The following is a 12812-nucleotide window of genomic DNA, read 5'->3' on the forward strand; positions in this document are numbered from 1 at the left end:
CCACACAATTCCCTGATGGAACAATATTTCTGGTTTGTGGAAGGTAGGGTAGTGATTTCTGCCATCCCACTACAGACTCCCATTTCCCCCCTTATTCTGTGATTGAGAGGTCTGGTCCTCAGGTGCAAAATTTTAGAGCACTCAAAGGACTGTGGCAGGAGGAAGAAGCTGGAAGGTCCCATTCCATGAAGTCTGCAGGTGGTTGGATATACCCCCATGATAGTATTAATTCAAAATACGGTTTATAATTGGGATTGCCAATTTGATATGGAATTTATAAAATATATTTGTTTTTTGTGTTGTCATCTCCTTTGCGAAACAGATAGCATACAACGAAGAAACTTTAAAGAGTTAACAGGCTGTTCGCTGCAGAAAGCCTCCAAGGAGTTGCATTTTTATACAACACAGTCAGTATATCTGAATGCAAGATGGAACAGAAATCCTGCATATAAAGTACTGTGCATTTGAGACCAAAGGCAGTGGAGAATTCACCCTATTGCTTCCTAAAGTGCCCTTTACAGAAGGATCCCAGAGAGAGATCTCTTAGCAGCCATAATTTCAAAAGATCTGTTGTGTATTGTCTGACTGACAAATATGTAACTCTTAAAATAGCACACTTTGATTTAGCAGTTGGGAAAATTAGAGCTAAAGATGTGCAATCTCTCGCTGTTTCTTTCAGAGGTGAGTTCTTAATTAAGCTTATGATAATATATATGCTATGCATATATTTAGAGGTTTTCCTATTTCAATATGTTGGTTAAATTGATGCAGTATCTATATATTTTAATTTACTTCCATGAATTTCTCTTGTGAATATGGTTTTACAACATTTATGGTTTTAAATGGATAAAATGAACAAAAATGAACACATTTAAAAACACAGAATTAAGAAGGAAGAGAAACTAAAAAGAGCATGTACAAACAGTGAGAAAAGTAAAATAAACTGCACTGAACTCCATGGGATTTATTTCTTCATTATTCTTCCTCAGCATGGCAGACCAGCGAGAAAAGCCTTCCTATACACAGAGGCACACATTGTGAAAGGGACTGAGGGAGCTCACTACCGCTTAAGGGAGCAGCACAAGAAAAAAACTCTTTTTTTTCTTTACTCGAAAATGTAGTTAGTGCTCTGTAGCTGCAAATGAAGACAGCAAATGCTAGGAAGCTTTTAGCGGCTATTGAAATCCCAAGAACTACACAGTTGGTCCCAGTGGAAGTTGCGTGGTATATGTATTGCATACACTACAGAGTCTGCTTCCCCTCTGATGCTCGGGTGAGTTGGTTTAGTCTCATGGGGTGGAGTCCCTGTTTAGCTAGAAGTATAAATTACATGAGTTCCGTTTTGCAGGCCCAGTGCTGATGGGGGAGGAGAGGCAAGAGGCAGATAACCTTGATGGAGTTAAAAGTGGCCACAACTTTACTTGATTTACAGCTCACGGAGCATTGGCACAGCAGAGGACACAGATCCCAGTATCAGCTGACCTGCCTGCCAGCTGATGACCCTTTAGATCACCTGCTGAAGAGGGGGAGACCATGGGATGACAGCATGGTGGACATCAGGGATGGAAGAGCTGCAGGCCGCGTTGAAGCCCAGTTCAGTAAAACCTGCCTGTTTGGAGGCAATTTTTACTCAACTGGGCTTCAGCACACCCTATGGCTCCTCCATCATGCTGGAAAATGATGTCATTGTCTGGCACAATGGGGAAGTGCAGGAGCAGGCCTGAAAGAGGCACTACCAGAGCCAGACTACTACCGGTGTTGACTACAGACTATGTTATGTAATGTTAGACTGTGGTCTTATTTTATTAGTCTTCCTTATTATCTTTAGCTGCCTGTGTTATATATGACAGTGGCAAATATGCATATATAGATATATGTAGATATCCATATTATTATTAGGAAAGCAAGTTTTATAAATAAGAGAGTGGTGTTCTTTGATACAGCAATGGCTATAAACAGCAGTGCCTGATTGGGAAATGTATTATAGGAAAGGAAACCGGAAGTAGAAGGGTAGGTTTTGGGGCTGGGCCTAGGCTGTGTTACTGAATGATGCAGCGGTTATTAAGCCTGCTTGAGATTTACAATAAACCTTGTTTGGAATCTAAATTGTACTCAGCGCTTGATACACTAGTTCATTAAGCAAGGATAGGCATCCCCCTGAATTCCTGATCGGTTTGTGGATAGGGTTGTCATTAGATATGGGCATGATCCAAAAAAAAATACCGATTAAGCCGTTTGTGGATCCGGGCCACTGCCGAACCCAGGCCACTGATTCTAACCGACCAAGTCCCATTTCCGATCCGGAATTGGGAAGGACAAAGCGGGAGGGTGCCCCGCTGTTTCCAGCGATATAGGAATGGTGGTTGGTGGCAGCGGCTGCCAGGTCTGGCGGGCAGGGGGAGGTGGTGATGAGCCACCTCCCTTCAGGGAGGAAGGGGACATTTACACACACACACTTAGAGTAGAGGGGGAGGGAAGTTTTTAACCCGGCAACGAGCCGCCTCCCCTCAGGGAGGGGACATTCCCAGAGCCGGATCTACGGTTGCCAGCGCCCAGGGTCGCGCTCCTGGGTCGCCCCCCCGCCCACACAGCCAGCCGGCTGTCCCGGTGCGCTGCGGAGCTGGCGGTAGCGCGAGTGGCTTGGCGGCTGCCCGCGACATTCACCTGCCCCGCAAGACAAGGGGTGGCCAGCTTGCCCGCACACCCTTTGTCCTGGGGAAAGGCGAACGGTGCAGGCGGCCTCCCAGCCTCCCACACTGCCTTTTGCCTTTCCCCAGGACAAGGGACGGCCGGCTTGCCTTGTCCTGCCTTTACACCTGCTACCATAAGAACCTCTAGCAACTGGGGGAAAGGTTTACATTTAAAAAACAAACCTAGTTCCCAAAGTTATAGGAGGCTCTCTCAGTTGGAAGAAAATTCCTGAAACTAGAATTTCTGGAAAATGTTAAGCTTGAAAGCAAAGGTGCTGGGGCTTCTGAAAGATCTCATATTTTAAACTAGCAACCTTTTAATTGGTTTAGATTGATTGCATATAGTTAATTACCTAGTGGTGAGAGAATGTCTTAGACTTCTACATGGGGCCAAAAGCCTTCTTACTCTCTGTGTCTCTCTACACAAGACATCTCACACCAGGACGCTCAAGTGACTTACTTTCCATGTGGTTTTATATTCAAGTGTACACTGTCTCCCTAATAGAGCATATGCATCTACAATGGGAGAACAAGTGTAAGATCTTTCACTTGAGCATCCATATGTAAGATGTCTTGTGTAGAGAGACACTGGCCATTTCCACATGCTGTTAAAGCGACGGGCTACTTACTGAATGCTGGTGGTATTTTCCACAGATTCCAGATGCCTCCGATTTCAAAGTGGAAGCAGGCAGTTTCACTTTCGTTTGTTCAGCGTCTTTTGTGAGAACAGGATTCCCCACTCTTTCCTGTGCCGGGTAAAGGACGCTAAACAAATGAAAGCATCTGGAATCTGTGGGGGGAAACGCCTGCATTCAGTAAGTAGCCTGTCGCTTTAACAGCATGGAAACGGCCTCTGTGTTACTTTGCAATATGGAAAATTAGTTCTTGTGCTAGGGTTTTGATGAGTTCCAGATCAAATAGAGGCCTCCAGTGCTCATATCCTCTTTTGACTCATAAACCTTACTCTTCTTACTGGTGTGTTGAGTTGTCAGCTTTAGGAAACAGAAAGTATGTGGCAGGATTTCTCTCCTGCACTGGGTATTCCTAGTGTTGCTGTAAAAGGAGAGTTCGCATTAGGTTGACACCTGTATAAAAAATCACAGGAACAGTGATAAGGAACTGTTTAGTAACATTGCAAGGGAGGAGGAGGCTGGAGACAAAACTAGGGTTTGCTGGCTCTGCCTCCTGTTGGCTCTGCCACTGCCTACTATTAACTGCCCTGCCCTCTGGCCCACCATCCAATTGTTGACATAGTGAGCCAAGAAGCATGTCTATGTCTTGCTGTTTGTATCTGTCATGTCACTACTGATGTAAAAGATCTATTTGACAGATCCTTGGATGATGCAAGAGCAGAGAAACAACCTATGACACCTCACCAGATGTGTTATGATTGGACACTGGGGGGTGCTGTGGGAGGATATAAGCCAGCAGTGTCTTGTGCTGGAGTAAAGTTTGTTCCATTAGGTGCTTGGCGAAGCACTTTGACACTGAGAACAAGATTCTGTATATAAGTCACTGTAAATAAACTGTACATACACTTGAATGCTATAAGTGTGTGGAAGCCTTATTTATAGTTCAGCTACAGTTCAAACCACGCTGCGCCAACACCAATAGGTACCAGCTGCCACTGACTGGCCCTGACCAACAGGCTGGCTGTTCCCCCACACTCGCATGAGAGCAAGAGGAGGCAGGCAGACGGTCTGGCTTCTTGGGACCAGAGGCCCTGTACATTTTGTAACCTGGTGAGTCTACTTAGTCTAACCCAGTCATGACAAATGTTTTGAGGATTACATGGACATTTTTCTATACACTAGTGAAATTTCTCAGGAGGTCTGTCATGCCAAGGAGCTCTCAGAATTTCTGTTATTTCAGTTTCTCTCAGGATAAGGTACCTTGCAGTACATTCGTAACAAAAACATAGCAGCAATTATTTTGTTAGTCTGAAAAATATACAGAACAGCAAGTTTATATCCTCTAAATTTCTATGGATATAGAAAATTAACAGCAGGCTTATATTACTGTTTATTAGGCTCATAGCAGAAATATCCTCTTTCAGAAAAAGCTGCTCACTTGAGTGTTCATCATGTGATATAGGGAAACATCTGATTTAATAAACTTAGAAGAAAGCCATGAAGTGTTGCAATATATATTTTAAAAACTGTTGCATTCACTTATATAGTACGTAATGCTCCAAAATAATGAATCTGCAACAATCAAATTTTCCTAAGATGGCATCTAATATACCCAAAATAAGTAATGTGGGTTCATAATTTAATCAACAATGAATAGCTGCTAACTGTATACAACAATCATTTATTGCAGTCCTTAGAATGTAGGGCTCTCTACCATTTATTAGCAGAGTCCATATATTTATGATAAAGTCTACAATATTATTATTGTGGCTTAATAATGACAGTTAAACTCATCATATTGCTTACTATACTCTGGATAAAAACAGGGGAAAGTGTTTCAAAGGTGCTATAGAAAATAGATTTTTTATAAAAAGCATGCCCTGCAAGTTTCAAGCCACCCTCTTTATCAAGGTTATTTTTCCATTTCTTGCATTTTACATAATACACCAGTTTTCTTCTTTTATATGTTTTCTTTCCTGTGTGCCCCAGGAAAACTCAAAGCAGATAAAAGAAGAAAACTTGTCTTTTATGTAAATGATAAAGGACAGTGGCTTGCAACATGTTGGGTGAACTTTAAAAATAAATCTATTTTTCACAGCTCTTTTTTCTTTTCCCAGCACAATCCAGCTCAGATTTACTTAAGGCCATGGACATCAATTACTTTAAGCATGCTTAACTGCGTTTAGATTGTATTCTTCATGTTTATGCAGCTTCTGAGGGTGTAAAACACTAAAAGTAAAAAGTGACACATGCCCAGTACACTATTAACCTCCAGGCTTTGGTAGCTGATGACTATAATGATATGAATGGTGAGTGATGATGTCACTTTCAGATGCCATATTTGCTATCACATTACAAAATGGAGTACAGACTGACAGTGGGATGTAGTCTAGGAAAATCCTAATGCTGGATATTGTAAACAGTTATCACTAATTCCAGAACATCATAGCTCCCCTATAGTTCCATAGAACTGAATTGGTTTTAAAAAAAATTCTATAGAATGTGACGGATTTCTCTTTCAAACACCGCAGCTCAAAACATTCCTTATTTTTAAAAGAAATGGTCACTTGAACAAAACACATTCATAGCCTTACCTTTCAGTTCCTGAGTCCCCTGTTGCAAGAGGGGGTACCTGTGTTGGAGGATTGTGTGGGCTGCCCTGTACATTTTGGCTTGGTGAAGAGTGGCTCACAGAGCGGGATGGAGGCCCAATACCTGTAGTAGTTCCACTTTGACTTGAATGAGAACTGGAGAACAGTGCAGCTGAAATGAGTGCAAAAGGATTCTCCATTATGAAAGGTATATTTTCAGATTCCTCTTATTTCAAGGATACCATTCTGAAGTAAATTTAGACATAAGTTCCAGCTGTGAAAAACTGCAATATTTAAAAAGTGACAACTTTTAAAAGTAATGAATAAGGAAACTGTGTGGTGCCTAAACTCCCCATTCTGTGAGCAAGAATGGAGCTTCTGCTCATGCAAGAAAAGGAAGCCATTTCAGCTGACTCCTCTTCCCCTCTTCTGTCCTTCTTGCATTCTGAGAGGTTGTCTACTGCGCTCACTCCATTTGTGAAAAAGTGGAGGAGGGCGACTCCTGCTGAATCTCTCCTATTGCTGAAGCCCCATGCTGGATGACTATTCTGGATTGTCCCCTGTGGGAGTGGCTTTGGGGGAGGGGCACAGGGAACGTCATGAGGGAACAATCTGTTAAAAATCACCTCAGTGAATCTGAGGCATTCACAATTTTGGACCCTGATGGTACGCTGCTGATTTTACAATTTATTTACTTCATTGATACCTCACCTTTCTTCCCAATATGGACCCAGTGGCTTACGTTGTTCTCCTCTCCTTCATTTTATCTTCACAACAACCATGTGAGGTAGGTTAGGCTATGAGGTGGCTTATTGGCCCAAGGTCACCCAGCAAGCCTCCATGGCAGAGTAGGCATTTGAACCTTGGTCTTCCAGATCCTACTCTGACACTCTACTACATCACACTGACTCTCTAGACAGATGAACTGTATCATGTATCCAGCAAGTGGTGAACTTAACTTAAACCTTGTGGATAGAATGCAGTGGCAAATGTGAGACAACTTTATTTCTTGGAAAGACATTTGATTTTTGAGGCCCTACCAAATAGCTGTAAGAGGCTACATGTAAAGTCAGACTTCTATCTTCATAAAAAATTATACTATGGCCATTTCTACATGCCCTTAAAGGGGCGACACACTAATGGAATGCTGGCGATATCTCCATTTGCAAAATGGATACGGGCCATTTGGCTTCCATTTTTTCAGCGCCTATTCTGGGAACGCGGGAAGTGCATTCCCAAAAATGGTGCCAAAAAAACGGAAGCCAGATGGCCTGTAACCATTTTGCAAATGGAGATGTCTGGATTCATGAGGAAAAGCCACCAATGTTCATTGAGTGGGCCGTCCCTTTAAGGGTGTGTAGAAACGATCTATGTTTAATTACAGGACAGTATGATATCTAACAATTTTAATAACAATTTTTACTATATTATCTTTTTCTAATCATTTAAAACCCCACCATATCCTTGGGATATTTGTACTCCTTTCCATATTTTACTAAGATTGTTTTATTAGAAGAAAATAAAAAAGTTTTCTTAAATAATGATTATTACTGGTGTGAGGCAACAAGAATCCTCCTTTTCTTTAATTCACCAAGCACATAGTCAACCTATTATAAATGTACAATGCACACTTTCAGAAAAAAAGGTCATTTCCTGCTCCTTCAATAAGCATGAGGACTAGAACATTGCACAATAATTCTTTAAAAAAAGAAATAAGCAACTTGAAAAAAATTAATGTTTGATGTTTTTGTTGCCTTACTCAAGATGTTTATGCTGAAGAGGATCTTTGTAAGTTGAAACTCAAATTATATATATTTTTTAAAATGACAGTAATTGTGGTAAATATTTAGGACAAATTATGCTGTCATTGTTAGTTCCTCATCACAAAGATGCTTACAAACGCAAGTACTGTCCATCACAAACATTGCTACACACAGATCTTGTCTAGATGAGGTTTCCTATTTAAGCATTCCAAAAGTATACAAAAAGAAATGATGTAGAGGTGATGGACAATGATACCTTGCGTACAATTAAGAGATGAGAGCCTGCATTTTAAATGTTCCCAAATTAAAGCTTTTTTAAAAAAAAATATTTTTCCTTTTAGTAGAGCAAGTGCTCTGTAATTGAAAGAAATTTTTTCAAATGTGGAATTGCCACCTTTCCACTCACAAATTACCAATAATGTTGTAATTTATTTCTTAAATCAGTCCTCTGTCAATCTTTTTCACATAAAAAGGCTGCTTCTGCCAGCCTACAAAATTAGCCAAGCATATAAATGCAGCAGGCTTTCCACACAGCTGTTGCAAAAAGAACCTAGGCTGCCATAGGCCCTAAGACCCTAAGAGGATTCTCTGTCTAGGAGTTGCCCATTTCAGAATGAAATGGGCACTTGCTCACTTGCTCACTTGTTGAGCAAGTGAGTGTGAAATAAAGAACTAATTTTTAAGGTCGCTAACTTTACTCAGTTGAATCAGCAGGTGAATCAACTTAGTAGATGAATGGAACTTGCATTAAATAGTCAGAAGCGATTATAGTCACTTGCAAGTTTATTTTGGTTCTGGGGTATTCAGCCCTGGCGCTAGGGTTTCTGGCGCCGGAGGCCAGCCTCACGCATGCAGCGTGCACGCACATGATGACGTCATCACACAGTGCCACTGGTGGGGAGCTGGGACGGCGCGAGGAGGCCGCCCGCATACCGCACACCACCCCAGCCGCCTGTCGTCCCTGGCCCGTGGCTGCTGCACCCGCCCAGGGGCATGATGCGGCAGCCAAGGCAGCAGAGCGGGGCTGGCTGGCGGCGACGTGGGACACACACTTCCGCCCCCAGCACCCCCTCTGGCACCCCTCCGGCCCCGCGGCACCCACGGCCCCCTCCTCACCACCGGCACCAGCCCTGGGGATATTGTAACAAAGAATAAACAGCAAAATGTTAAAACAGACATAATAATGTGTGGTAACTTTTGTTTATTAAACTAAGTTTTTATATTCCCTTCACTATCTTAAAAAATGTGCTTTCACTGAGGTTTGTGATAATATGCACATTTATTTACATTTAATCAATTAACTGATCAATTCATAGATTAAAATGCTGGTGACTATGGACTATTCAAATGTTATTCACAGGGTCAAGCAGCTTAGTACCTAATCTTGAGGGTATGTGAAAGTGATTTTTTTAAAATTTAAAGATAGATTCATACACGGCTTCTGATAAAGGAGAAATACTTTCATGACCACAGGTGCAATCCAAAGCAGAGCTTCATCTTTCAATGGAGTTCAGTGGATTTAAAAGGATGTAACTCTGTTTTTAGGTTTCCTCTGTAAGCCCCTGACCCCGAACTTACCGGGGCTGGAGTTTGTGAGCCACACAGCACAGGGCAAAGGCAGGCTGTCTTCGTTCTCCTGGCTGGCACCTCAGACACAGCTCCCACAACCACATGGGCAAGGGGGGGGCTGTGGGTTCAAAATCCCAGCTGGCCAATCAGAGCCAGCTTGCTGGGTGAAGGCAGGCAGGGGCTCAGTCCCAAGACCTGAGAGGTGAAGTTTTATCTCAGGTCTGCCCCCTTCTATTTCAGAAGGGGCCGCCCACAGCATTTGGGCTCTGAACAGCGATTGGCACTCATGCTGCCAAACACTGCTCGCTTCTCCTGATCGCCCTTCTCACTGGCAAGAGAGCTTCCTGGCTGATTCAGGAATGTGGAGCAGTGGGGCTGTGAGGAAGCATGGATTGCAGCATGGCAGCTTTGCCCCCCACAGAGGCGGTGGCATTGGGCATGGTTCCCCTTTGGGGGAAAACAGGGCCTGTGTGCACATTTTCCCCATAGATGGGGATCCCCATAAGGGATCTTGGACCTTGGACCAGGCATAGCAGCAGCAAGCCCAGCTCGGGGGCTGCCAGAGCATGCCTGCTTCCAAGTGATGGGGGAACTATGTAGAGGCTACCACCCATTGTAGATCCCAATATCGATCATCCTGCAGTTCCCCTTTCAGCAAGTGGGATGAAGGGGTGAGGGGATCATGAGCTGGCACGTGGGTCTACCGATGTGGCGACCACATCCTATGCAGAGCCAACACTCCTATCACTGTAACCAATAAAGTTGTGGCCTGTTTTTCTCCATGCTATGTTTCATGTGTTGCTTGCCCTCAGCCCATGAGCTGGTCCCGCAAATGATTTACATCACACCATTCCTACACACCATTCCTACTCAAAAATAAGTCTAATTGTGTTCAGTGGGACTTACTCCCAAGTAAACATGCATGGGTTTGCAGCCTTAATGGCAATTCATATCAGTTAGCTGTTGTAATTCAAGAATTAATACTTTCATTGTTGGAAACAGAAAGTAACCATAACGGATACTCAGGAAACAGAACAAAAATGTCTACAGTCCCTTTACCTTAAAATCATACTGTCTCATACATCTTGTACAGTAGTACTTCTGAAACAGCAATCTCATTCAAGTCAATGGGACTTCTAAACAAATACGTTTAGGATCTACTGTGGAATAAGATTTAAAGTATACAGATAGCAAGTGCTGTAAATAATGAATGGCTCCTCTCAATTTCTTTTTTACATGACAGTATAAGAACGCAGACAGGAATAACCTACAATCCATTAAGTCTGATAGAAGTTAGCCTTATGAATGGCAGGGATCTAATGTAATGACCTTCAGTTTTAGCAAGACTCTTAGATTTAAATCAAGACCCCACACTTTATTGCTTTGGGGATTTCTCTGGCTCTTAATCACAAAAGCAATAAGAGTTTCCAGTATGTTCATGTGCTGCACTTAATCAATTGTTCCAGCTGCCAATCACCAGAACTATCTGAAGGCAAAGTTAAATGATATCAGCCAGCCAACAAAACAGCTGTGACCTCTTGGGAACATGGAAGGGCTAATGCAGTGAACTTCACCCTTTCCTCAGGCATCCCTGACATGTTGTATATTATATCACAGTAGGTTTGCCATTATTGCAATGCATGCTGGCAGCACAGAGAAATTTTATGTTGGCACTTTTCTCTCTCTGTTAGCTTTGGAAATTGTTGTGAGGGGCATAGCTCATACACTTCACATAAATCGTAAAAGCTATCTCACTAGAACAACATGAAAGATACACAATGAAATCTCCATAATTGCATAATAATGTTCAAATGCATCAGCATCTTCATTAGGATGGAAGTGCCCAGGATAGATTGTGTACCTCTCATTTGATACCAGCTATCTAGTCTAATTTCTGATGTCTGTGGTGGTGGTGGGGGGAGGGGGGGAAGCAAGCAAATGTTATGTGCATCACTTAATCTATCATTTGATACTGAACTGCTTCTGATTATTACTATCTCTGTGATCAGTTCAAAGGAGATTAGGGATCCTTCACTTTTAATGGTTGAGTAGAAGATGTTAAACTAGAGCTCAGCAGATGAGGCATCCATAGAGAGGAGGAGTGAGTTTTCAAGCAAAACAAAACTTCTAGTACTTTGGGAATTTAAAGAGCTGCCTGAACACCATGCAGAGGATTGATTTTTTGAATGAAAAACTCTCATGTCGCATTGCATCACTGAAAAAATTTAGTGCATCCCTATATGGATTTTCAAACTATATGTCTGCCTCCTGTATTTTCAAAGTTAATAACTGAATGCTATTATAAGAAAACATGAACCAATAAAAGCTGTAGCAAAAATAGCCTGAGGATTCCCTGGTTCCATAACATTACACATTAGATCGTTCCTCTTTCTTAAGAAACAAATACGTGCAAAATTATTTTATTTATTTATTTATTTTATCATATTTCCGCCCTCCCTGCAAGCAGGCTCAGGGCGGATAACAGCATTAAAGCACTTCAAGCAAGCATAGCTTTTGAGAAATACATAACAAAAATAGTGGTGCTACCTGTGTCAGATTGTCCCCAAATGCCGGTATTTTCATCCATTAGGGACAAGTGCCTTAACTGTAAAGCTATCAAAACAATACAATTGAAAAACTATTCCATTTAGTTTTGCTTCCCTTCCCTGGTGATTAAATTATTTTTCTAAGGCCTACTCCTTCTTTGTTTTCTTCTTTTTTATTTGATGGATTCATACATAGTACTTTATTTACAATCAAGATAAGTAGTTACTGATAATGATAAATGAACTGAGTATTTGTCCTTGAACTATACTCTGGTAGATTATAGCAAAACAATGCTGCCTGCTTTTTGTGTCCCAAGATAAAAAGCAAATGAACATGTTTAGTGATTGATAACTATAACAATGAATACCCGATGTACTAATAAAATCCTATGCAGAGATACTACAATTTGATAACTGATTTTAACTCAACTCAATTGCATTGAAACTAGGATTGCATTGAGCCAGTTTGGTTTGCATCGTCAGTTAAGAGCGTGGGACTCTAATCTGGAGAGCTGGGTTTGATTCCCCACTCCTCCACTTGAAGCCAGCTGGGTGACCTTGGGTCAGTCACAGTTTCTAGGAACTCTCTCAGCTCCACCCACCTCACAGGGTGATTGCTGTAGGGATAATGATAACATACTTTGTAAACTGCTCTGAGTGGGTGTTAAGTCATCCTGAAGGGCAATATATAAATCAAATGGTATTATTATTACTCATGGTTAGAGATGTGCACGAACTGGAAAAAACGAACCATGTGGTTCGTGGTTCATTGCATTTCACGAACCACAAACGTTCACAAACCTGCCCCGGTTCACGAACTGGTTTGTTTGCTTCGTGAAAAGCGTCACATCCAGGTCAGCAAATCGTCACTTCTGGGTCAGCAGAAGGTCACTTCCCGGTCAGCAGAAGGTCTGCAGAAAGTCCATCCCCTGTTGCCTAGGAAACTGATTGATCGGCGCCAGGCTGTCTGCAGTGATGAACCAAAAAATGAACCAAATGAACCAGCCTAAAGTTCATGGCG

The 12812-nt window shown here is 42.1% G+C and overlaps 1 protein-coding gene across 1 annotated transcript in view; it reads right to left on the bottom strand.

Moving 5' to 3' along the window:
* GLIS3 (GLIS family zinc finger 3) overlaps positions 1–12812 on the bottom strand; it is a 226157-nt gene that overhangs the window by 27612 nt on the left and 185733 nt on the right. Inside the window, exon 7 of the mRNA XM_054987139.1 lies at positions 5917–6085. Coding sequence (XP_054843114.1) covers positions 5917–6085 — 169 coding nt within the window. The remainder of the gene's footprint in view (positions 1–5916; positions 6086–12812) is intronic.

This window comes from Eublepharis macularius, chromosome 8 (genome assembly GCF_028583425.1).
Source record: "Eublepharis macularius isolate TG4126 chromosome 8, MPM_Emac_v1.0, whole genome shotgun sequence".
Taxonomy (NCBI): Eukaryota; Metazoa; Chordata; class Lepidosauria; order Squamata; family Eublepharidae; genus Eublepharis; species Eublepharis macularius.